At 40.5% G+C, this 26,158-nt stretch overlaps 1 protein-coding gene across 1 annotated transcript in view; it reads right to left on the bottom strand.

Annotated features, from left to right (window-relative positions):
* Nucleotides 1–26,158, bottom strand: part of ITGA1 (integrin subunit alpha 1) — a 137,017-nt gene that overhangs the window by 6,636 nt on the left and 104,223 nt on the right. Inside the window, exons 15-27 of the mRNA XM_040977525.1 lie at nucleotides 24,883–25,013; nucleotides 21,824–21,990; nucleotides 21,425–21,561; nucleotides 20,193–20,303; nucleotides 18,363–18,572; nucleotides 16,115–16,195; nucleotides 12,577–12,653; nucleotides 10,296–10,385; nucleotides 8,889–8,991; nucleotides 4,366–4,479; nucleotides 2,707–2,808; nucleotides 2,453–2,557; nucleotides 1,414–1,506 (exon numbers count right to left, since the gene is read on the bottom strand). Of these exons, the coding sequence (XP_040833459.1) occupies nucleotides 1,414–1,506; nucleotides 2,453–2,557; nucleotides 2,707–2,808; nucleotides 4,366–4,479; nucleotides 8,889–8,991; nucleotides 10,296–10,385; nucleotides 12,577–12,653; nucleotides 16,115–16,195; nucleotides 18,363–18,572; nucleotides 20,193–20,303; nucleotides 21,425–21,561; nucleotides 21,824–21,990; nucleotides 24,883–25,013 (1,521 nt within the window). The remainder of the gene's footprint in view (nucleotides 1–1,413; nucleotides 1,507–2,452; nucleotides 2,558–2,706; nucleotides 2,809–4,365; nucleotides 4,480–8,888; nucleotides 8,992–10,295; nucleotides 10,386–12,576; nucleotides 12,654–16,114; nucleotides 16,196–18,362; nucleotides 18,573–20,192; nucleotides 20,304–21,424; nucleotides 21,562–21,823; nucleotides 21,991–24,882; nucleotides 25,014–26,158) is intronic.

Here is a 26,158-nt window from a genome sequence, read left to right as displayed (position 1 = left end):
TTCATGTAGGAGGTTTTTTTGAAAATCCATGTCATTGAAGGGTCTTCAAAAAGAGTTCATAAAATATCTATCATGAAAATTCTGCATTGAAATCTATTTTTTTTTTTGGCACCAAAATAGATGTCTCTTTTAATTCCATATTTCCCCCCCACCAAACTTTTTGAAATACATACATGTATTTTCACATAGTGGACATAAACCTGAACCTATGAAATCACCCCAGGTTTTCACTGCTGATAGGGTGGCTGGGTCAGGTCGAAGCCAGGGGCCTGGAGCCCAGCCTGCGTCTCCCATCTCAGTGCAGGGGGCCTCACCTGCTGCGTCCAGTGACACATGTTTGTAGGAAGCTGGACTTGGGCAGAACCGGGACCCGAGGTCAGGCTTTTGGACATGGGATGCAGATGCCCTAACCTGCTTCTTAAACGCTGGTCCCCGTGCTCGGGCCACACATGCAATATTTAAACTCTCCCATGACGAGAGGGAGAATTATGCTAAAGTCTCTGTGTAACAAGTACTTGATTCTCATTTTACAAAAGGACAAGAGTTATTAATAAACAGTGTTTTATTTCCAGCAAGGACCAAGTCTTAATTGTTTGGGGAATAATATTATCTCACTTTTGTTTCCTAATAACTGGGCCCAGTGCGGTAGCCTAGCAGCTAAGGCTTGCCTTGAGTATGCTGGGATCCCATATGAGCTCTGGTTCTAACCCCAGCTACCCTACTTCCCATCCAGTTTCCTGCTTGTGGCCTGGGAAAACAGTCAAGGAAGGGCCAAAGCCTTGGAACCCTGCACCCGTGTGGGAGACCCAGAGGAGTTTCTGGGCTCCTGGCTTCAGAAAGGTGCAGCTCTGGCCACTGCAGCTGCTTGCAGAATGAATCAATGGATGGAAGATCTTCCTCTCTGTCTCTCCTTCTCTCTGAATATCTGACTTTCCCATAATAAATAAGTAATCCTTTAAAAATTTTCCTAATAACTAAACCAACGAAAAAATAAAGAATTTACACGTATGCCTACACCTTCTAAGTGATATTGTGTGAAGAAATTGTTTTCGTGGTTGGCTTTTCAGATGTCAGCTGTAGTTTGTAATGTCAGTCTTTCAGGGGGAAAGTGAGAAATGCATCATTTACTATCAAGGTGAGAGTAAAAACATCCATTTACTGTGATTGTTAGAAGTGATAAAAGTCAAACATGGCATACTAATTGTAAACACTATGGTTTTTCCAGCTTTTTTTTCCTGAGGAAGACAAGACTGAAATCACACTTGTAGCTAGTGAAGCATAATTTGAAGCAAATGGTACCTGTCACTTCTGGGGTGCAGCTCCAGCAGCTGCTGAAAGGACTGGAGCCAATTATAAAACATTATGTCACCAAACTCCCAGTGAAATGCTTTCAAAACTGGGAGATCCACTCACCTCTCTTTTTTGATTGCCGCTACTTAAAACCAGTGATGTGTTTTCACTCTGAAGTTCTCCCCTTATGGTGAGATTTAAGCTGGAAAAATATGCCTGGAAAATAAATGGGATTCATTTGCAATATATTATGGCTGATGGAAATGAGAGCCAGACACGTTTGGAGAGTTACAGCTATTAAAGCTCAGTGACAACAGAATGTTGGTTTTGGTAACTTCCGATTGGAACGGCATCACCAAGCGGTACCATCCTCACTCTCTCTCTGCCGTTCCCCCACCCCCAATTCTCATTTAAAGCCTCGTTGCAGCATGGGAACTTTGTCTCGGGAATTTCTGCTCGGCTTTATCCTCAGAAAGAGCAAACCTCAAACTCTGTCTGCCGCTAACACAGGTATGAAGTCGCTAACACCTGATAATGGGATTCACAGGAGCAGTTACTGAAGAATAAATACAGTATTTCCAAAATTCAATGGTCTATTACTTGTGAACACAGTAGCTTAGCCTGATCAAACCAAAAAGAAATGGCAATTCCCTTTGATCAGTTAAATATGTGGTGACAGAAATAATACAAAGTAAAACTTATTGTCAGATGAGCTTTATCAGGTTGCAAGATGCCCTCCAGAATGCACTTCTAGAGAACTTGTAGAGAACAAAACCCCATGAGTCCATACACATGCTGGGTTTCTCTTTGTTAGTGGTTCATGGATTGTCATGCTGTAATTCTTCATACCTTAGCTCAGGTACAAAATAATAAGTATAAGTTTTGGTATTTCTGGTATCTATCTCTTACAGTGTAAAGAAAAGGGCTGACGGACTGAAGGCATGCGTCGGGAAGAAGGCCTTAAGCTGGAACGGTCATTGCCAGGAAGACAAGACCCATCCACGCGGCTGGCTAAGGAGAGCCGTGCTTTGGCTGGCACTCTCTGACGCCCGTATCACGTCCTTTTCACGGTACCACTGCGCTTTGCACACGCCTCATAAGTGACAAACATGATGTCGTGGTTCTGACTCAGTAATTACACAGAGAAGATGTTGCTGCTTACTTTTATGAACGTTGGTCTCCATAAGAGAAGTGACACATTCACCTGGCTCACATCTGAAGGAATGATATTACAGGTGATGGTGGCAAATTTACACGCGGCACAGTCCTGTTGAAATGTCCAGAGGTGTCTATCAGCGTTCGTGACATTGCATCAAGAGGACTACATTAAAATACTTGAAACAGTTAATGTCTAGGTTGATACTGAGCATATTCATTTGGAAAGCAATGATAAACATAGCAGTTGCTTCAATTTACCCGAATTGTCCTTTGTTTGAGATCGTCAGATTTCAAGTTAATTGTTTTTCCAGAGTTGATACCAAGAGGATCCTGCAGGCTATGGGGTCTGCACCTAACATTCTAGGAAGAAAATATTTTTTTTTATTAGATAATGTCAACATTTCAGAGGAAAATGCCCCAGTGTATGAATGTGAGAGATGCTGCCAGGCAATGAACATCCATCCTACTCCATGGACAGGACGGAAGAGACCCATTCACCGCACAGAATACAGTTCCCATGCCATTTGCAAATTCTAATGAATATAGTGAGCTTGCTATGGAGAGGAAAGGATGCTGGCAACACTTCCTATTACACAATGAACTCTGCAACTTCTTATTTTCATCCAAGATCAGCTTGTAAATTCCCATAACACAGAGAGACAGGAAGAGGGTTAGCACCGCTCTTGGAATATAAGATGATGAAATAGCATTGGAAAGAGAAACTTTTAAGTTATGCATCAATCAAATACTGATTTTGAAGTCCATCACATGAAGAGTAACTCTGTGAGAGGATCGCACAGGCAGATAGCCCAGGTAGACAGCTCATTCTTGGATTGTTTTTCTAGGCTTAAATCTTAGAAATTTTCTTCCTCTTGATAGAAAGGTGCTATAGAGAGATTCATATGTAGTATTAAAAGTATAATATTTTTCTCTTTCTAGTTTCTCAGAAAGCTGCCTTTTTGCACTAGAGATAAATTATACAGGTTTGTTTTTCTCTTGCCTTTAGCAGAACATTTAAAAGCCTTCGTTTTTTTTTTAATTGTGAAAATAAGACAAGTTGTCAAATGTTAAGAGCCAGCATGCATGAACTATTTACTGTCATTTTTCCTATGTTTTAGACATTAAGCCACAATAACTCACTATGACATAGTCTCGCTCCAAGCTACAAGTGAAATGGGAGCACGATGTGGCTGTTGCTGGAGATAAGTAAAGAAAGAATATTGGACTATTTTATGTGCAGTGTGCATTCCAGGGTAAATGTAAAAGGCTCTTTCTAGAGTTATTTGACCACCTAAAAAAAATGAAGGTGCAATAAACATTGCAGGCACAAACCAATACTTAGCTCTGCTCTAGCGATTAAACAGTGTCCCCAGAATTCCCAAGTCGTAATTCCCAGAACCTGTGAATGTGATCTTATTGGAAAACAGGGTTCTTTGCAGGTGTTAATTACATCACAGATCCTCGATGAGATTGATCCAATGATCGGACATGCAGAAATACAGAGACATGAAAGGACAGCACCAGAAGCACAAACCAAGAGGAGACTGGGCACAGACAGAGTGGGAGCTTGGGCCTACGATGCCACAAGAGAGAAGGACCCCAAAGATGGCCAGGAAGGGGCATGCACTGGAATGTCCCTAAGATCCCTCAGAAGGAACCCACACTGCTGACACCTGACGTGGCCTTCTGGCCTCCAAGGAGGAGCTGTTTCATCTCTGTAACCTGATACCAGGAAACCCACTGTGGTACTTCAGTTATTGCATCACCAAGGACTGTTGCATCCCCCAAATACAACTTTTCTAAAATATCATGTTACCTTGATAAAAATACCACAGGTGTGATGCATAATAAAAGGCTTACACAAGAAGTGAGAAAGCTAATGAAAGGACATGATTCCTAAGCTTACATGTGACTTACATCTGAAGACGACCATCCTGTCGGATACAGCACAATATGACCATCTGATGTCAAGTTGGGGAATGAAATTGACAGCTTAAGCTCTGGCATTGGAAAATATCCACCTTTTCTAATCTAGGGCAGAAAAAATGGAAATGTCATCTTGGTGTCTTTCAGAAATTTCTGTGTTGCACAGGCTTAGATTCTTAACTGATGGATAAACTTGCCTAATATTTTTAATCCCCAAATGAATGCACACAACTTAAGGTATAATTCAGAGAACTGGCATGATTAAGTCAGTAAGAAAATATGGATGGATAATGGTTAGTGGTTATATCATATATCATATCAAAATCGTATAGTTCTTTCACCATTCCTGAAATAGGAATGGGATTACTAACAAAAGCATAACTGAAAACTTTTCTGTATTATGGTGTTTTCATCATGCTCATCTTCCAATTTAGCATACTGGTCTTGTTGGTGCTAGGAAGAAGGGAGACTATTTTACCTGGTTACATGGAAAGGTTTATCACCTCCAACTGTATTTGCATGTTACTTGCCACCATGGTATACGTAAGCCATACTCCCATAAGTGCCCCTCGGAGTTCTGCCTCCATTTGATACTATTATTGCTTTGGCTGTTGATAATATGGTTCGATGGGAGTCAGACTGATTTTTTAAAAGCCATTTTAGGATACAGTTCCATAGGCTCTGGAATTTTGCCTACACCCTCCCTAACTGCCTCCCCCCATAATGATTTCCCCTATATTATTACAATGGCATAGTTCTCCCCCATAATGATTTCCCCTATATCATTACAATGGCATAGTTCTCCCCCCATAATGATTTCCCCTATATCATTACAATGGCATAGTTCTCCCCCCATAATGATTTCCCCTATATCATTACAATGGCATAGTTATTCTGCTGTTTAAGTACATGTGACGTTGTAGGTATGGACAATGGCAGTTTTTTCCCCCCACTCCAGAATTCTAACTTCACATTATGCTTGTTACAGAGGTGAGTGTAGCTTATAAGAAGCCAGGAAGGGCGAAGTCAACAGGAAGCTGAGTTTGGGATCCAAACGTCCTCTCCTGATTAGCAGGTGCAAATGAGTTAGGGTACGTGGTGTGAGACTTCGTTCCCAGCACTCAAGTTCTGCCTCCAGGCCTTTGGCCCTTCCGTGGCCTCCCTAGGAAAACTCATTTGCCAAGTAAGCTCTTTTCCTCTTCTTCTTTTGTTTTAAATTATTTATTTATATTAGAAAGGGCAGATTTTCAGAGAGAAAAAGAGATAAAGATCTTCCATCGGCTAGTTCATTCTCCAAATGGAGCTGAACTGATCTGAAGCCAGGGACCAGGAGCTTCCTTTGGATCCCCTAACCAGGTGCTGGGTCCTAAGGTTTTGGGTCATTTTCCACTGCTTTCCCAGGCCTTACGCAGGGAGCTGGATGGTAAGCAGAGCAGCATGGACACAAACTGGTAGCCATATGGGATGCCGGCACTTGAAGGTAGAGGATGAGCCAATTGAGCCATCGTGCTGGCCCTAACGAGGAGCTATTTCATCTATGTAGTCAGATACCAGGAAATCCACTGACTCATCTACTGAGTCTTCTACATGGATAGCTATTCAGATCTGGAACATCTCCCTCTGGCTGATAACGATCAAATATATCCCTTAATCCTGGAATCCTGGAGATTTCTGACCAGCTGCAAATATTAACTCTTATCTTCTTATGATAATATGTCCTGAGCCTGCTTGGTATGGCCTCCCATCTGTTTCCTGATATTGAGTTTAAAATTCACCACTTATTTTTTTCTGATTAAAACATTTCCTGTAGAAATACTGGAAACTTTTAAAAATTAACTGGAAATAAAAGTTTCCTACAATTCAGTTGCCTGGGTAACACTGTAGAGTACAAATTACTTGTTCTTATTGTTTGTATACAGGTGTATTTTATAAAACTTGTATCATATAAAATATAAAATCCAACATGTAAAATTTAATATGCTAGGGTGCTTTCAATAAACTTGTAAGTTCTTATAGAAGATAACTACATAATTACAGCCCCAACATCAATCTTTTCTTTTTGATTATATTACTTATTATGCTACTCTTAGCAATTGAACAGTTGCCTTTAGCCTTGCTAACAATCACTGGAGGGAAATTTTATTATCTCTGTTTTTGTCTATGAGGCAACAAGTTTAGAGCCAGAATGAAAGCTTTCATGGTCACAGAGATGGCCAATACCAGAATTAGCATTTCCTGCTATGAAAATCTGTCTTCTAATAGTACAATAACTCTATCTCCAGTGGATTGATAATATTCTCTCCAACGAAACTATGGACATTTGTTACTTGATGTTAAATTTTTAGATTATGCAAAGATAATAATTTTTAAAAAGATTTATGTATTTGGAAAAGATACAGAGAGCAAGCAAGAAACAGAGATTTCCTTCTGTAGTTTACATCTCAGATGCCCCAAATGGCCAGAGCCGGGCCAGGCTGGAGCCAGGACGAAGCTGAGAGACAGGGACTTTATCCAGGTCCCACCACATGGGTGGCCAGGGTCCAAACACTTTGGGCCACATTCCCTTGCTTTTCCCAATCCATTATCAGAGAGGTGGATTAAGAGTGAAGCAGCTGAGACATGAATCAGTGCCCACATGGGGTGCCAACAATGCAGGTGGTAACTTTATCTGTTAAGACACAATTCTGGGCCCAAGATTGTAATTTTCAAACTTTTATAAGTAACCTTGTTAAGACCATCCATGAACTTTTTTGTTTGCATCATCAATAATTTTTAGGCGAAATACCTAGCAGTAAAGTTGCTGAGGTCTGACTTGAAAAAATTGTTTTGAAAAGTTTCATTAATCTACTTGTAGAATTTATCCCGGAAAATAATCAGAAAGGCACCCAAAGTTATGTATGGTCGGGGATACACTTAACAATGCTATTTGTACCAACACTGTCTGTAACAGGTAGGATGTACCTGTTATAGCATTGAAAGTCTATTTTTGCTTCTCCTCTCCTCTCTACTCTTCTCTTCCTCTTTTCCCATTTTCCCTCCCTCCCTTCCTCCTCTTCTTGCTCCTCCCCTTCCTGGTGGTCACTGAATTTTTGGAAGCCAGAGAAACTCATCATTGCTTGCTATAGTGACTGGAAAAGTTCAGTATGAAAGATTCAAAAGAAAAAATAAGTTGTAATGAAAATGATCACTTACAGAGGTGACAATATTAATATTAATGCATAATAGATTGCACATGAAGGGTGGCTATGAGCAGAATGAAGTATATATGTATTTGTTGAGTAAGGGCAAATGTTACCAATTTTGGAATAATGAGTTTCTGAAATAGTTATCTTTTTAAAACTCCTATTTATTCATACTGAAAATGTAATGTGAAGTAATCTACAAGTTTATAGGCAGTATCAGTTTGGTTTCATGGTTTATTCTTTTCTGGGAAGTCCTTTGTGATGGTTCATTTTAATTGTCAACTCTATGGTATAAAGTAATATCTAGAAACCAGGTCAAGTGCTGTTTTGGGGTTTGTCTCTGAGTGTGCTCCAGGAGAAATCTGCACATGAATCTACGTGGACTATGTGGGAAATATCTGTTCTGATGTTGGCCAGCGCCATCTAACCAGCAGGGCACCCGGACAGCACAATCTAGAGGAAAGAGGAATGTTTGTTTCCTGGAGCTGGGATGCACTCCCCTTCTTTGGACACTAAGACGTCGGGCTTGGGGCTGGTGTTGCAGCATAGCGGATAAGTTAGCTCTCCTTATGGCTACTGACTCATGTCCCAGCTGCTCCATTTCTGATCCCATTCCCTGCTGATGGTCTGAGAAGATGGGTCCCTGCACCCATGTGGGAGATTTGGAAACAGTTTCCAGTCCCTGACTTTGGCTTGGTCCAACTCTGGTCTGGCTCGGTCCTGCTCCAGGTGCTGTTGCCATTTGGGGAATGAACTAATGGAAGGAAACTTTCTCTCCATCTCTTGCTCTAATTTTGACTTTTGAATAAATAAGTTAAAATAAATAAATCTTAGAAGGACTCCAGGCTCTCTGGCTCTTGGTCCCTCAGATTTACACCAGTGTGGGTGCATGTTTTCTTAGGCCTTTGGTTTCATATGAGAATTACAGTAATGATTTCCCTGGCTCTGATGCCCTGGGCTTTAACTTAGTCATGATACTGGCATCCTATGGTTTCCTGCTTGCAGGTGGCCTGTCATGTTACTTCCCAACCTCCATAGTTGTATGTACTCATTTACCTGATAAAAATCTCTCTCATAGATCTATATCTGTATTTCTAATTAATTCTTTCTGGAGAACCTTAATGCTAATGAAGTCTATTTTAATATGGGGAATTACAGACACATTTTAAATTGGTTCAAGGTATAATTATTATTTTTAAATTGTGATAATATCAAGAAAGTAAGCTGAAGTACAAGAATTAAATATGAAAATAAGTTTTAAAGTATCTGCTAATACTTTTATAAATTTATAAATAACATTTTTAGAAGAGTAATTTAGAGGTAGTTTCTTACCAAGTAGAAGACATTAATTTCATCTCCAATGTCTTCAGTGGAATTAAGAACTTCAGGGACTGTCTCATTGGCCGCAATTGAAATATGGTGTTCACTTGCAGAACTTCAAAGAATTAATTGAATAAAGAAAGATAAAACACAACAAGAGTTTAACTTTTATTGGGCCTCAATCTTTGTCTTTTTCTGTATCTTGTAGTCTCCCAAACTCTTTATAGATGGAAATTCTTTCACCTAGAGTTAAATCTATTAGGAGGATGATGATTATATAATTTAATTCATTGATTCCTATTTGAATCCCAAACACTAAAATAGATACTGTTTTTAAAGAAAATTTTGTTAGTAAGTCAAAGGTTTCCATGAATTCACTAATACCATTTACATCTACTGAATAGTAAGCTAAAGTTTGGTAATTTTACTAGGCTGAAGTTTAAGTTTGAAACATTATTTTCCTTTTCATATCTAAAGTTCTATACTTACTGGTCACCCTAAAGATATAATACTTTCCATACAACTTCTCCATGATCTTTGGAAAAAATTGATAAGCTGAATAACCTATTTTTATGTGATACTTCAGCTAACAGAAGACAAATAAAAATACTTGTAAGTAATGTTCTTTGCCAAAATTTGATTTTAAGTTGATGGAAAATTCTTAGTAAAAGTCAGTGTGTCAAAACAAGCAGATACAACAAAATAGAAAACAGGCAACAAAACTCAAAGTCTTTGAAACACAAGCAAATACACATGTATAAACCTCTAATTTTGTGTGTGTGTGGTATGTTATCAGTAAAGTTTCAATGAAAATAAATTAATGAAATGAGTAGACTTTTTGGATTAGACTCAGTTTGCCACAAATTCTTAACCTTTGCATACATTCCACGTATTAACTTAGCCCAAACTTGGAATATTGCTTAAGCAAGGCGATTTATACAGGGACATTTTGCTAACATGTTTGGTGTTTGGGTAGATAAGATGTTCTTATGAGAACAAGAGTTTGAGAATAGTGGAAAAAATAAACAGCTCTCTTCCATGAGACATGCTGATTATATTCCCACAGGATGTAATTAACGGTAAAAAGAAGAAGCGCTGATGACAGTCAAGAACATATTGTCTTTGGTATCTAGGAGTGAAGCCTGGACTGCTAAAGCAATGTAGGATCATGGCGGCCTCAGGCTTTGGGTCTAAGGAAGGCTTGTTTTGATGCATCAGGGTGCATGAATTACTTAGAATTCTTGCCCTACGCAGGTGTTTTGCGCCCACCCACAGTTTCTGCTTCCATAGATCTCAAGTGAGAACAGAGAACTTTCCTACATAGTTGCCTCGTCATGCTGATGCTCTGCCCAGGAACCAAACTTTGAGGACTCCTAGGACAATAGGCAGGTGTCAGCATAAAGTGTGGTTCCCTCTTACCTGTAAAACTGCAGTCCCACTTCATATTTTACAGGGATAGAAATGGTAGCTTCATTATCCAAAAGGGTTTCGGGAGGTTCTTCACTGTCACTAGAAGAAACACAGTACCTTCAGATAAGCCATTAATTGTGGACAAGTTAGACATCTGCATGTCCAAGAGAAGCTTGTGTTGTCAACAAAATGAAGCACAAGAGAGTAGAATCCTTGATTATTTTTTAATTAGGATGAGTGAAGAGACCAGAGGTGGATATTGTAAAAAGTTCCCAAGTCGATGTTTATGTGCGGCTGGAATTCAAAACAACACTAACCCTAATATTTCTCATAATTCTGTGATGATAAAGGAAAGAATCCCTGGGTTTAAATGTGAAGATACACAGCCTGCTTATCTCTCCTAGAAATGTGGACTTAATTCTTTCAAGTTGTGGCTCAGGAACTTAAAAAAAAAAAACCAATCATGCTCGGTGATGCTTATGTATTTATCTCAGACAAGGACTTGGAGGGAGACAATGGAGAGTGAATCCAAAAATCTTATGTTTGCTCCTCTAATGATGTTTTCTTGCCAAGTACCTGATATTGTTTGTTAAGCAAGTCTTTATTTCATAGATTTGGGTTATATTTTTAAATTACATTTTACGTAAACACACATATATGTACTCAGATACAAACATCTCATCAGCATTAAAATGCATGAGCAAGTGATATCCTTAGGATTAGCAGCTATGGGGCCAGAGAATGGGATTGTTTTTGGATATGGTTCTGTGCCTAAATTATTTAACCTTTTGTGCTTTGGTTTGTTCATCTATAATACAGGGGAATTTCATCGTTAAATGATTATTCTTGATGATTAAATATGTAAGCAGAATAAACTGCTTAGGATTTTGTCTGGGACACAGGAGGTACTCATTAAGTGTTTGATTTTAATAAGACCCTCCACCGACTGACCTGGCATCTAGCACACCATCTCACAGACTGGGCCATATGTATTTTTGGAATGTTTGTGCTTGTTCCAAAGTATGTAAAGTGGCTTGTGGTGAACTACACACAGCTCAGACATCATGCTGCAATGGGCTCTGGGTATGACTGAGTTCCTGGTACAAATGGTTTTTCACTCTCATACCTATTCCACACTGTAGCCAAATCCCTCTTCCCAAAAAGCAACGTCTTACGAATGATTTCGCTATGCATGAATTTTTAGACTCTTTATAGCCTGTTCACTTAAGGGGGAAAATACCTCTTGATATTTTGCATAATAATATCATGGGCTCTTCAATTCTGCCTTACTTCCCTTTATGATTTCACGTAGCCTCTATATTTCAGCTGAAACTGGTTAACTGATTTTCCTCAAACTGGTCTGTCTTTGAGTTTTGCTCACAACAGTCCAGCTAATTTTATTCAGTAACCTCTCTTTGAAATGTTACCTATCCCTTAAGATTTTTCTCGAATATAATGTCCTAGATAAAGTTTTCTTGGGTTCTCATTGCACGGTAGATATGCTGTCACCCTCAGGTAAGCGCATGACATAAGCTTTATCATCCTGGAAATAAGTATCCTTCCTTCCTTGTGTCACAATAACTTCATCCTAGTTTCAATCCCCTTGTGTAATATTCACCCCAGGAGGTAGTTTATCCCCTAGAGTGAATAATTCAATATCTTACTCATAGTAGATGTTGAAGAAGCATTTTCTCAGTTGAACTTAACATAAAGAGTTAATTCAGGCATAATTCATCTTTCTCAAGGATTCATTTACTCTACCTTTGCTAAGTACTGTTATATGACACATACTGAGATCGTTACTGAGCACTAAAGCAGCAGAAAGTAGACCGTGTTCCCACTGGAGATGGTCCAGCGGACAATTACATTTAGAAAAACTTTAGTTTCCTTATCACCTTGTGCTGTTTGTAGTCTATGTGTTCTATGATGCCTGTCGGAAGCACTGACTAATTTGGATAAATTTCATTCAGAGGATCACAGAACAGTATCAAAGGCTATTATAAAACTTTTATGTCCATCTACTGACTGATTTAAAGGGTAGCCAGCAAAATGTTTTAAGTCTGCGGAGCCTGTAAAATTTTAAATCAATTTAAATGCAATGTAGCCACTGAAGTGATGGGTAATTATACCATGTTCTACAAGTCACAGTACTATTGGCTTATTCCAGTTAGGTGAATTATTTCTGTCAACTAAAATGCCTTCATTTTGCTAACTGCTCTGTTGTAAGATGTTTCCAGTTCTCATCTTTACAGGAGAGATGACATACACTTACAGACACATTTATACCAACCTTGTTGTACTTAAATGAATGATCACATTTTCCATGAGATGAGATGTGTTAAACTGAAATAATATTTTAAAAGTTACCTATGAAATAAGAATACTTCTTTAGTAACTGGTAAAAAAAACCCACACATTTAGTTTGATTAAAACATTCCATTTATATAAATATATTACTTAAATTACAAGGTCATTTAAGAAATATCTTAGAAAATAAAACCCTTTCACACCTCAAAAACAGACAAAGCTATGCTGTACTTTCAGGCATGGATATGTAATAGGCTTCATGTTGCTATGCGCTGAAGGCTTGTGTTCTTCAAAATTCACAGGTTGAAATCTAATTTCCGGTGCAATGATGACAGGCGGTGGGGCTTTCTGGAAGATGATTATGCCACAATACATGGTATTGGTGCTGTTAAAAGAGCCCCCCAACTGAGGTTGCAGGGAGAAGACACTTTCCCAGAGTTAAGAAGGGTGCCTTCACCTTGACCTCGGAATTTCGAGTCTCCAGAAGTATGAGACAGAAATTTCTTAGTATTGAATTTAAGCACTTCATTCAAATTACATTAAGAAAAAATAATTTATGCTAAACTGCAAATTTCTATCATGAAGGCACATCTTAATTATTATCAGAATTGACCAGGTCAAAATCATTAACTAAATGAATAAGAAAAGGTTAAGAGCATCTCTGATATGGAAATTTAAACTACCAACATTTATCTACACATAGCCACTTTAAAATAGAAGAAAATACATTTGGTTCTATTAATTTGATGTTGTATAAAGCCTTTTGGGCCTTCAAGGAATAATAACAAGAAGACAAATCAAAAGCATCAATTATTTATGATGAAGTAAATTATAATAAAAATGAAGAGTTTTGTTTGTAAAGATTTTCATGTTAAGAGAATATTTTTTTAAAAAACCTGGAAAATGTTTTTATTTCATTATGATCTGTTATAGGTAATTGCCTTTCCAGAGACTATGCCTGAGCACAAATATTTCATAATCCTTGGCACTTTATAAAATCACTCAAAGAAATATGCTACTCGTAGCGTTCTAATCCAAGTAGTCTCATAATAATGCTTATAAACTTACATTCCAGTCTCAAAATGAATCTTGTTTTATAGCAAAAAAAAATTTTGGAAAAATGGACAAACAAAAAAGAGAGTACAAATCGCTCCATTAGTACCATATCCTGATGTGAAGACACAAGACAACATGCATCCCTACCTCAAAATCAAAAATAAACTCCCACTGCAGTCCCAGTAGAAATCCATGGGGTGGTCTTGCAGGGACACAGACCACGATCCCCCTGCCTGAGCTACCCAGTGAGCTGCTTCCTTCCTGCCTGCCACCTGCCAGGCTGGCTGGGTGCTTACAGGTATCCGCACACCTAAAGGGACTCATCTAGGTTGTGATGTTAGAAGCGCAGAGGGGAACTGAAACTGACCTGGAGTGCTTTAATGACAACTTTAGGGCTTGAAATCAAAGACTATTACAGGCAAAAAGCTCCTGTCAAAATCACTTGCAAATTTTATTTCCATCTCTCTACAGATAACTGAAAAGACACTTTGATTTATGATTTTACCTTAAGCAGCAAGGAATTGCTGAAGAAAGGAAAAAATATTTTTAAGAAATGAAGATGATGATGACTGTTTCCAATGATGGCTCTTGCAGACCTCAGCATGGCATTATTCTTTAGTAAAGAGGACTCCAGGTTGAAGGGGTGAAATCAAATTGAGATTTTCTTACTTCCAGGTCAAATTGGAAGGATAACGAGTGGGTCTTTGTAAATATGAATGTGTTTTTTTATAGATTAATTGAGAAGAAATGCAATTTTTGAGTACATTATTTGGAAAGCTCAAGAAATACACTTAAGGATGAGGTTTCAAAAACATCTTGCTATTTCCATAAGGTAAAGAAGACATACAGGAGAGGGACAGTGTTGTGTTACACAGCTGTAAAGTGCTGCTTATTGCACAAACATCCAATCTGGGAGAGCTGGTTCAAATCCTGGCTGCTCTACTTCTGATCTAACGCCCTGATAACGCCATGGATGGCAGCAGAAAATGACTCAATTATTTGGTCCCCTGTGACCCACATAGGAGACTCAGGTAAAACTGCAGCCTTCTGGCTTCTACCTGGCTCAGTCATTGCAACCATTTCTCTTTCCTTCTAGTCTGCCTTTCAAATAAATAAATAAAACAGGAAAAAAAAACATACTGAGTTTAAAACAAGATCAATAGATCAACATGACTATACATATGTTCCTCTAGAGGAACTACATAATAGAGACTATCATATCAAGATGTAATGATATATTGTAGTATGTACTCCCGGTTCATAGATGAACTCCCAATGAAACAGTTAAACATATCTTGGCAATAGGATGCTGGACTTTCTGTCATCATTTATAACTATAATGTCAGGATACAGTTAAATAGTGGGATGATGGACTGTTTTTGAAGGACTTTGCTATTGTAATGATATAGGGGAAATCAGACACAGATCTGACCAATTGGTGCATGAAGAGATGCCTCACACACCATTAGTCATTAAGGAAATGCAAATCAAAACCACAATGAGACCCTCTTTCCCACACACTAAGATGGCTATTATAAAGGAGACAGACATGAATTGCTAAGAATTATATACTAGTATAATTCTAATGAGTTAACAACCATCTTAAAGCTTACTTTATACCAGTAAAGTTGTACATCTTTGCATTTGATTAATATTTATAGTTCTTGCCTGTTTTCCTGCTAAACTATGGACTTTTTAAGCTTTTTATTTATTGGACTATTTTATTTTGTGGAGCATTAAGCCTTTGACTAGAGTGTAAATTAAGACTAAGATATCTTGAAATAACAAAATATTAAGCTAGTAAAAAGGAGATAGGCAACAATACAGAGAAAGCTCAAAAATAATCCAGGGTAATGTGGGGTACTCAACCATAGCTGGATGTATGTCAAGTAGTGCAGCCATTTATTTAGCAGAAATTTTGTCCTATGGCTTGATTTTTGCTTATGCAGCAATTGACTTTCGATTTTGTCCTAATTTGTGCTGTTTGCTGATGTAAAAAACTTTAAAGGAGGTCATTTGTAGCCAATGGAAATCTATCGTTCACAGCTGTGGAGACCGGGAATTCCAAGATCAATACACCAGTGGTTTCAGAGCCTGGAGCGGTATCGTCCCTGATATGTTTTGGCTGATATACATCCTCAAATGGCAAAAGTGGTGACAATGAACTCTCTTGGGCTTCTTTTATAAGGTCACTAATTCCAAATGGCCTGCCTCTTAACATCAGCCTTCATAAGGGCCTGGCCTCTGAATAGCCAAATGGTTGAAGATTGAATTCTGGCATCTAAGTTTTGAGGGTGCACAGACATACAGATCATAATAATTCTAAGCTGTAAAAATCATGAACTCAACTTTCTTCATCTACATCATTCTCAATTACCATCAAAAGGATTTATATTATGTAAGTGGCTTTGCACATGCTATTTTTCATGTTCACTGGCCCCATGTGTTTTGTATAAGCTACTCACCATTTCTCCTTTTCTTAGAAAAGGGTAACCAACTTTACATGTGAGGTTACGATTGGATTCACAACTGTCTTTTTGGATGCCCTGGGAAACGAAAGGAAATAGAATTAAGGCAGGCAAAGAGGTGAGATACTTAAACTGGCTCTTTTTAGAATTTCCCAACTGTGTCTCGGTGGCTACCATGTCAGTATTTCTCTGGTTAGCTGCAGGAGTCACCGCATTCTTGGACCACCTGTTCCAGAGCTTAGGGAAATCTGAAAACATCATTTGAGGGCACCTGGAGGACAAAGCACAGTGCACTCTCCTGGCTAAATATTAGTGATATTAAATTTCTAATAGCACTTCTTGCACAGGGTGATTGTGGTGGCTGAACTACATAGCTCACAGGCAGTGGACCTGAGCAGAGAAGTGCACAGCACACAGTACTCCACAGCAGATTTAAGCAGCTGGCTAACAGGATGGGCTCTGACCTGTGTCCACTAGGTTTGTTAAAAGATAGACTCCATCGTTGGTGGCTTATCCTTAGCAAGGTATTTCTGGGACTGATTTTCTGTCAGGTGGAGTTAGTCCTCTAACTGTATCGAACATCAGTTAAACATTGAGCCTGCCCCAGTGGTGTATCAGGCTAATGCTCAACTTGCTAGCACCCACATCCATATGGGTGCTGGTTCATGTCCTGGCTGCTCCACTTCGGATTCAGCTCTCTGCTTATGGCCTGGGAAACAGTGGAGGATGGCTCAAGTCCTTGGAAACCTGTGCCCACTTGGGAGACATGGAAAGAAGATCTTCTGGCTCCTAATCAGCTCAGCTCTGGTTATCGGGAGCCTTGGGGAGTTGAACGAGCAGAAGGAATCTCTCTCTGTCAAATATGACTTTCGAAAAAAAAAAAAAATAAAGCACATAAAAAGACCCTGACTATGAGATGTACCACTATTTTATCAACCCATAAGGAAAGAGAATCATGCTTCCAGTTAAGTAGACACAATATCAGTTATATACTGCAATTACAGAAATGTTAAAATGTGCAAAAGCATTTAGTTTCTCATCTTGGCGGTATAGTAATGCATACTGACAAAATAGTTTATGGGAATGAAGTGAAATCTAGACAGCTAGCATCTAATGGGTCTCATGAAAGGGTGGCTCTCACTGTTGCTGTTAGTGATACGGACCCCACTGCTCCGATGGCTCTGTCACTGGCCAAGCTGGGAAGTCAGCTCAAGAGACACAATGGTTGACAGGAAAGGTTCCTTTTCAGAGACAACTTCAGTGACAATATAGTTCAACACTAATTTGCTCATTTATATGTATGATTAATATTTATAGCTGAATCCAAAATATGGCATAGTAACACAAGATATATCTTAATCGTGTCTCTAACTGGTATCTAACAACTAGAGAGAAATATTCATGAACATCTGAATTAACAGAAGCTAGACAATAGAGTTATAATGTTGTGATACATTAAACGACTCTTTTATTCCTTTTTTTTTTTAGGTATTATGAGAGAGAAAAAGAAGGAGAGTGAGTGAGCGCGCTCCGATCTGCTGCCTTCCTCCCATCATCTCCTTAGTGACTCAGAGCAGCACAGAATGCAGGGCCAGTTCCCGCGGCAGAGCACAGACCCGATCATTGGAGCCATCGCCACTTCTCCGCAGCGTGCGTTATCAGGCAGCTGAAGCCAGGGGTCAGAGCTTGGCCTTGAACGTGTGACTCAGGCATCTTAACCACCCGTACCAGTGCCTGTTCTAGTGTACTGCTTGCTGCTGGCAATGACACCGATCATCAGTCAGATAATAAATCCAGAATTGAAACCCAAGAAGATTCATGTGGAAGTTAGAATTTAAAAAGCAGAATTCAATTTGGGAAACACTAATGATCGGTGATATGGCATGTCTGGACAAAACAATTTTAAAAATCATGAGTTAATAAACTAGAATAATCCAACACAAATCTCTCGCCAAAGTAAGGATTTTGTACGGGAAGGGGAAATGGTGTGTTCTCTTTTCTGCGTGTGAATTTATTTCTTTTAGCTGCGGAAGTCTCCCTCTGCATCTTCGGTCCTGGCTTTGATTGCCACATGTTTTCCCCTTGACTCAGTTTCAGTGGGTTAAGGACTCTATGAGGTAAATAGTTTTAATACATCCTTTTTTCCCCCCTCACAATGAATCTAAAAAGAGACACATATCTTCAAAGAAAGAAAACAAAAGCTCTTTAAAAAAAAAAGAGTGAAAAAAGAAAGTTGTCAGTTTACCTCAATTCCCGAAAAAATGAGGTTTGGAGAGTAATTCACTATGGTTCTGGTGTTATAGGCACTGTCCCTTTTGTTTCTGACTGTGAGGCTCACGTTCAGCTTGTCATTGTGGGATCTGACAACGAGCAGGCCTTTCTCTGTGGTGGACACATCCAGGGTGAGGTCTGTGATGCACTTTTCCTTGTTTCCACAGTCTTTAGCAAAAGGAATCTGAAATGGTCACAGGAAAGTCTTTCATTCAAAATTCACTGGAGGGTATTGAACATTACCTACCAGAAATGACAGTGCCTGGATAAGTCTATTCACTTCTGTAGGTAACCAATTGCATTGCAGAAATCTTAAAGACTTTCATGTTTTATTCCTGTAGGGTTAGGGGAAGACAGCCACATTTTACTGGTAGATACCAGTTCCTCTAGTCCTTTTAAGGATACACCATGTCCACACAAGTGTTCGCTGACTTCTGTCTGCCAGAGAACAGTTTGAAAAGGAACATGTCAAACATTCTAAGATCTAGATCTACTCAATTCCAGTTGCGATGGTTTTCTTTGAAAAAGAATCAAATACTCAGAAATCTCAGCCAAGGGGATGGAAAATGGCCAAGACACACATTCCTTGATTTTCTGTAGCCCCTGTCCTGCATGCAATCCACTGCCAAACACTGTCCATCCCACCCTGCCGGCTTTTACACAGTGCCTAAATCCTACGGAAGCTTGTGTCTCCTTTACCAGCAGCGCCACCAAGCATGCTCTCATCCTCCCTGAAATGAAGACACTTGGCATTCCAACCAGTCTCCCCCACACATACCTATTTACCACCAGTCATTCTTCATGTTGCTGCTGAAATCCCATCACAGACCCAAATTTAAACCTGTAAGAGCACTACTCTTTAAAAAGTTTAAAATGTGTGCAGTGGCTTTGAGTCCTCAATAATCCGGCCCCTGCCTTCACTTGGGCCTCAATTCTCACCTTTCACCTTTTCCCTTGCTCATTGGCTCTCACTGCCTTGAAACTTGACACACACTAACCCCGCCCCTCTTCTCTCCACCTGCTCCTCTAAATAGGCTAGGAAATGAACTCATCCTTCAGGTCCCAACATAAGTGTCCCAGCTTCAGGGCTGTCCCTGCCGTATTCTGAAATTCTCCTGCATAAACTTTCATTACCACTTAATAGCTGCTTCCTACTTTAGATGGAAGGGTCAGTGCCTGGTACATAGACGACCATGACTATGTTCAGTAGGGAGTAAGGGAGAGTGGAAATAGGCACACTGGGAAAATGGATTCCCTACCCCTAACGTTTCTTCCACTGATGTCGCGGGATTCCTTCCCCTTCTCTGACCCTCCATTCACTCTTGGAAAAAAGGGCAGTAGACTCTAAATTTGGAAACAGGACCTGGGTAAACACAGCTCTGTCCCTTCCTGTCTGTTCTGTTCATGGGGGCAGTAGTGTGCCCGGGAGAGGCACTCCCCGAGAGGTGAGTTTTCTGGGGAGGTCTCCCTGATGGAGAAGGCCAGCATGCATCAGTACAGTGCTAACACATGAGCTGTCTACCGGTCAATGTGCAGACACTTCTGAGACTTAGAGCTTACTCCAAGGCCCCATGTTTAGCAGCACTATGAGGGACATTTCTTGCCATTTGTTCTAACTTAAGTTGAGGTATCATTTTTTTTTTTTTTTAGTTCTCTTGAACTCCAACAATAGTAAATTAGTAGGCATGGAAGAGACCTAGAAGCATCTACTTTTAGAAATATAATTGATTCAGGGCTCCATGTAATTCCAGAATTTTTCTTACCACATCCATGAGAAAGCATGATGTGTCAAAAGTTGACTTACATGTTCGTGTACTGAGTTCGGTAGAGCATCATCGAGAACGGGCCCATTTTCTGGATCAGTGAGATTAAAATCCAGGGTTATTCTCACCGAGTCCTGGAAGTCATGTTTGTCCTGCAAGTTGAAACAAGAAATAAGCCACTGGTGTTGTGTTTGCTGATGTCTCAGTCTTGTATGAGCTTCCTTCTTTGGCCTCTGCCCCCGGGGCAGGCTTATATAACATCCTCGGCTACCTAATGTGACCCCTGACTTCACCTGCTTTTAGCTCTGCTGCAGAGGGACAGTCATTATGTCTCGACAAGGGCCCTACGTGGGATGTGCAGACTTCAAGTGTGAGCAGCTGCAGCTGCCCAGAGGAGTCAGCAGGGGGCTGGGCACATGAGTACACACAGCCAGAGCCACTGGGACTTTGTGGCAAAAATCAGTATGCTAGGCTGCTAGGAAAGTCTCTCAGCTTTTAAAGGGGTGAACTTTATTTAAATCTAGTTATTTTTATTAATATAATACTTATAGACTTATAAGAATTTTATAATGTAAAATGATGTGAGAATGATATGAATATGACTAAATTGGTACTTATCATAGATTACTGTAGATTATTTCAAAAGTATTCTCGGGGAAATGACCATTTCATAGGTGAAAAGCGGAGCCTTTGTGGGACTAGACAATTTCACCAAAATCGCTTAGTATGCATGGAAGTTGTGATACCGACTGCACTCTGGCTGACTCCAGAGCAAATGCTAAATGTCTCTTCAAACCCAAAAGAATGCTTTTGGAAACTTGAAAACGAGTCTGTTCCCGCCCACACTGACACCTGGATGTAATATAGATGCTGAATTTGTGCATACAGAAGTGTCATATCTGGGTTCATGCTTACTCAAATTTTCACCCAAAGTCTAGCTTCCCGAGTGGTCAGTCTTGCTGAGCTAAACAACAAAGACAACTCCAGCTTTAGTTTTTCAGAGCACAGGTTGACTTTAGTGTTGACAGAATAAATTTATCTATCTGTATTTTTAAATTTGTGGCACCGTGGCTTCCCTCCCCCCATTCCTTATTATATGGATATTTGATAAGACACACAGGGGAGACGAGACTTGTGATTTTTGATAAGAAGCAAATGAACAAAGTTTACCAAGTGTACACAGAGGTAAACTGTGAGCATTTGCCTGACCGGGAAAGGCACCTGCGCTCTGCCCGAGCCTGGAGAGAGGCAGCTCTAGAAATGATTTACTTGCCAACATGTAGAAGGAGTGCTTCGTGCACTTGGATTCTCGGACTGTGATGTTTCTTTGGACCTTTCTTTCTTGAGTTCCAGAGAAAAAACTTCGTGATATCTGTCTTAGTGAATCCAGGGTGACACGGTACTGCATATCTATAACAATTTAAAAAAATAATTTACACAAGTGCTTAGGTGGGCTGACTTTTCACAGAGTCCAACTCCTCAAGTTAGCAGTATAGAAAGAAATAAATGTATTCCTTCCGCAGCGGAATTTTTTCTTTTTCTCCCAAAGACTCAACCTGTTCTTAGCGTCCATGTGATGTGCAGTTCCTACGATCAAGGGAACAGATGCTACTGGATCTCAGCATGCTGCGGCAAGACTCCTCCGCCCAAACGCCAGAGTCATGACACTTACCGGCTTCGTAAACCGTGTCTTCTTTAGACTTCAGCTTCACGCCGAAACACACCGTGGCGTTTATGCAGACCGTCTCTTTTCCCTCTACGCGACAGTTTTTCTTTTGAATGTTCACTTTATTGGGTTCAAAATTCATGGTCACTTTAACTACAGCCACATCTCGGGACCTGCCAACGAGCAAACGATGGGGGTTACTGTCAGCTTTCTGTGTGGGCGTGCAACGGGAGTGCATCCAAGGGAATCCGACACTGCCTGTAGGAATCCCCCGGTACAGCACAGACTGCCACTGCTGCTCTGAGCACCCCTGGGTGCGGGGGACGGGGGTCGTTGGTTGGTTTTGGAATTCTTGTGGGCTCTTGGTTCAGACGTTGAAGATTTAGTTTTTGTCTGTGTTGGGAAAGAGATGGAATCAGGCACCCAGGCCTAAGCTTACAACCAAAACAATATTTTGAAAATAACTAGGATTTCTCTGTTTAGAAGTAGTCCAGAGGTCCCGCACAAGCTGAGGCTTTTACCTGGACTATGAATGCTTCTAAGGAAGATCTTCCGTCTGATGGTTTACTCCCCAAGTGGCCGCAATGGCCGGTGCCGCGCTGATCTGAAGCCAGGAGCCAGGAGCTCCTCTGGGTCTCCCATGCGGGTGCAGGGTCCCAAGGCTTTGGGCCGTCCTCAACTGCCTTCCCAGGCCACAGGCAGGGAGCTGGATGGGAAGTGGAGCTGCCGGGATTACAACCGGCTCCCATATGGGATCCCGGAGTGTGCAAGGTGAGGACTTTAACCACTATGCTATCGCGCCAGGCCCTGTTCTTGAAGGACTTGCTTTGTCTCTATTTCTAGGGAATCAGATGCAGAATAATGTTCAAGATATTGTGCTACACATGCACATGATTTCATTTAAATCTCAAGTTAGTGGCTAGCTTTGTGGTGCAGTGAGTTAAGCTACTGGCTATCATACCCATATGAGCATCCCGTATCAGCATCTGTTATCAGCAAGCCAGTCTGAGCCCTGGATACTCTGCGTCAGTTCCTGCTCCCTACTGATGTGCCTGGGAAAGCAGCAGCAGGTGGGCCAAGGGCTTGGATCTTTGGTACACCTGTGGGAGGCCTGGGTCGGGTTCCAAGCTCCTGGTTGCAGCCTAGTCCAGAGCGGCCAGCCATCGCAGACATCTGGAGAGTGAATATGTTCTGATGCATTTAAAAGCCTGTCCTTGGGCAGTGCTGCCTAGTTTTCTGCTAAAGTAAAGATTCCCCAGTCATGAGGCGCTGTGTTGAGTTCCCGCCCCAGACGTTCTTCCTGAGCCTGGCTAGGGGCGAGGGCTCTGTCTAGTCCATGTGACAGGACTTTGCTATCTACGACTGGACACTCTGTCATTGTGACCACTCACCCTGTCCCAGCCCTGTGATTAGTCTTTAATCACAGTACCCTGGATTATTTTTGAGCTTGGGCTGTGACATGGACCTGGTTATTATTTTTTGACTTGTTTAGGGGATTAGAAAGGGCACAATTATGTTTTCAAAGCTTTGTAAGAAAACCTTTGAAACAAAATTGGGGTACGCAAAGTTGCCTCTATGAAACTGCTTCAAGTTTAACAGTGCAAGCAAAAACGAAGTGCACCCTTGGTTCCTGATGTTGGTGACTGCTGGCTGGAGTCTGGGTTTAGGGTGAGCCCTTGTCAATGTCAAGGATACTCAGCTGTCCAGTGCCCTCCTCTTCGAAGCAGCCAGCCTTCTGTTTTCTTTCCCCTCTGTTGTACAACTGAATGCAGTTTCTAACATAATGGCTATGATATGTGTAAAACTGAGAAAATATTTTATGTGACCTTCAGTTCTTGCGTGTCACCTTAAATCATACCAAATTCAGCGATTTCATGACTCCATTATTCATGTTTTCAGCTCTTGTAAATAAATGTTTGAAAAAAAAAAAGACCATTGAGGCTTTGTTTTTTAAAATCTGGATTACACTAAATCAAAGCAGTCATTCTGAAGAATGGAAATGTGTACTTCATATAAAGGCACGTGCTTACTCAGGCTTTGCTTTTGAAACCTTTTTCTTCCCACATAGTTCTTTTTCAAATATTTACTTATTTTTATTGGAAAGGCAGATCAGATTCACGGAGAGAAGGAGAATCAGAGAGAAAGACCCGCCATTCCCTGGTTCACTGCCCAGATGGCCACAACAGCCAGAGCTGAGCTGATCCTAAGCCAGGAGCCAGCAGCCTCCTCCAGGTCTCCCATGCAGGTGTAGGTGAGGCTGTGGGTTATCCTCCACCACTTCCTGAGGCTACAAACAGAGAGCTGGGTGCGGAGTAGATCAGCCGAAACATGAACTGGTATCCTTATATTATCCTGGCGCTTATAAAGTGAGGATTTAGCCACCAAGTCACTGTGTTGAGCCATAACATGGTTCTTAATAAAGTTTATAGCATTTTTCAAAATTATTCGGAAAACCAAGCTTATTCTGGCTTTTTATATCATTTTTTTTTTCAAATAGAACCTTTTTTCAAAAGACTTTTAACTGGGTAAAGCCCTTGTTATTAATGTTATTGGTGAATGTTACTTTGTGATAAATAAGTAATTCTTAAACATATATTTGTCCATTGTCTTGACTTGTGAGATGAATGGAAAGAGCTCAGGCGATCTGCAGGCACTTGGAAGGCTGGGCAAGGGCTGCTGAAAACGCCTCTACCTGCCCAGCGGCACAAGTGTCTATCGCCACGCATTTGGTCTACGCGTGAAGAGTCACTTATTCCTTAAACCTCTTGACACGGTTAGAGATGTTTTCTTGTTTACACACATCTTCTACAATATCTTTACCTCCTCTACGCCTTCCCGAACACAGTTCCTATTTCAGCGTCAAGCACAGTTACAACTTAAATTAGCAGCTTGTTCTCTTGGCTCCTTAACTTTGGCTTCCTGTTTTTCTTGAGATTTACTGACTTTATCTAGTTTACCGAGATGATTGATGTGCTATGCCATGCACACCCATTGTAGCCCTAAGCTCTGGAGTTGAGAAAGCCTCCTCTATTATCCCATTACCGGGATGTTATTAAAATACATACCAGAAGAGGGCAGCACCACCAAGGCCGCCGATAGTCACATCAGTCAACCCATCGCCATTCAGATCCATTTCTCCGTGGATAGACTGCCCAAAAAACTTGAGCGTCTCGCCATCTCCACCTGATGCAATACGCTGTGAAGATACCAATGGAGAGTTGTGCATTAGAAGACCTTGCTCAAAACAGTTTCAAATCAACTTGAGAATTTGCGTCGGTTAACAAAGAATCTGTGATCTGGGAACCTGCGGAACACACCCTCTTGTACAGAGCCGAGCTGCTCCTTACGCTTAGGGTTGTTCTCACAGTACAGATGGAACGATTTCAGGGTGACTGACCCCAGGCATGGGAGGGGGGGTTACATGTCATTTCATCTAACCCTTTCCAGAAACGTGAGAATTGACTCTGCTTTCTACTTCCTGTTGAATTCCATCACACAGAGATATTTAAAGACACAGGAAATCTTGAAAAAATCACAAATACATGAGGGAGTGGGAGGATGTCCTGGCGGTCAGTTTGGACATTACAGAATGTTGAAGCTAAGCATAAGAAACACATTCCATCACGCACAGTTTCCAACATGTTATCTTCTTTAATTATCTGCCAAAAGGTTTCCTGCGGATCGAGACTCAGGCTCACAGGTGTGTGCAGGGAAGAGAGTATGGAAATGGAGTTCTGGAATTCTGATCCGTGTCAGTGACCACATGTAATATATTTGATATCTGCACATCCTGATTTAGTCCTGGCTGAAGCCTAGACTATTTTAATACAGATCAGTGACAAGTAATCAAAATTGACAGATCCTGCCTAAGCCAGTGGCCTTTTCATCCTCCTTTTTTTTTTTTAACTTGAGGAACAAAAATAAGAAGCTGTGTAAAGCAAATCAAAATGAAAACCTTTTTTTTTTCATGTTTAAATGTATATGTCTCATTGAAAAATACTTCCTTGCTTCTTCAGTGAACGGATCGGGAGATATCTTGCCTCACTGTTCTGCTGGATGACTGAGTTTGAGTCTGGCTCATCCTATACACAAGGAACACCTGTGTTCCCATGGAAACACGTGAGCATATCCTCATCGACCCTTGGGAAAGCATCTTGTGTGTAATTAAATTCAACTCCAACATTCTCTTTTGTTGTTTAAAGCTCCATCTAGATTTACCGCCACTTTGAAAAACAAATTGCTTGTAACAACCCAGTATTCCGTTTATTAATGACTAAAAGGCTTTTTTTTTTTAACTTCAAATGCCACTCCATTAAAATTTCAGGATTAATATTGAAGGAG

This window comes from Ochotona curzoniae, unplaced genomic scaffold, assembly GCF_017591425.1.
Source record: "Ochotona curzoniae isolate NIBS_2020 unplaced genomic scaffold, NIBS_Ocur_1.0 contig_2754, whole genome shotgun sequence".
NCBI lineage: Eukaryota > Metazoa > Chordata > Mammalia > Lagomorpha > Ochotonidae > Ochotona > Ochotona curzoniae.
Note: the sequence above shows the minus strand (reverse complement) of the source record. Positions and strands in the feature narration are given on the sequence as shown.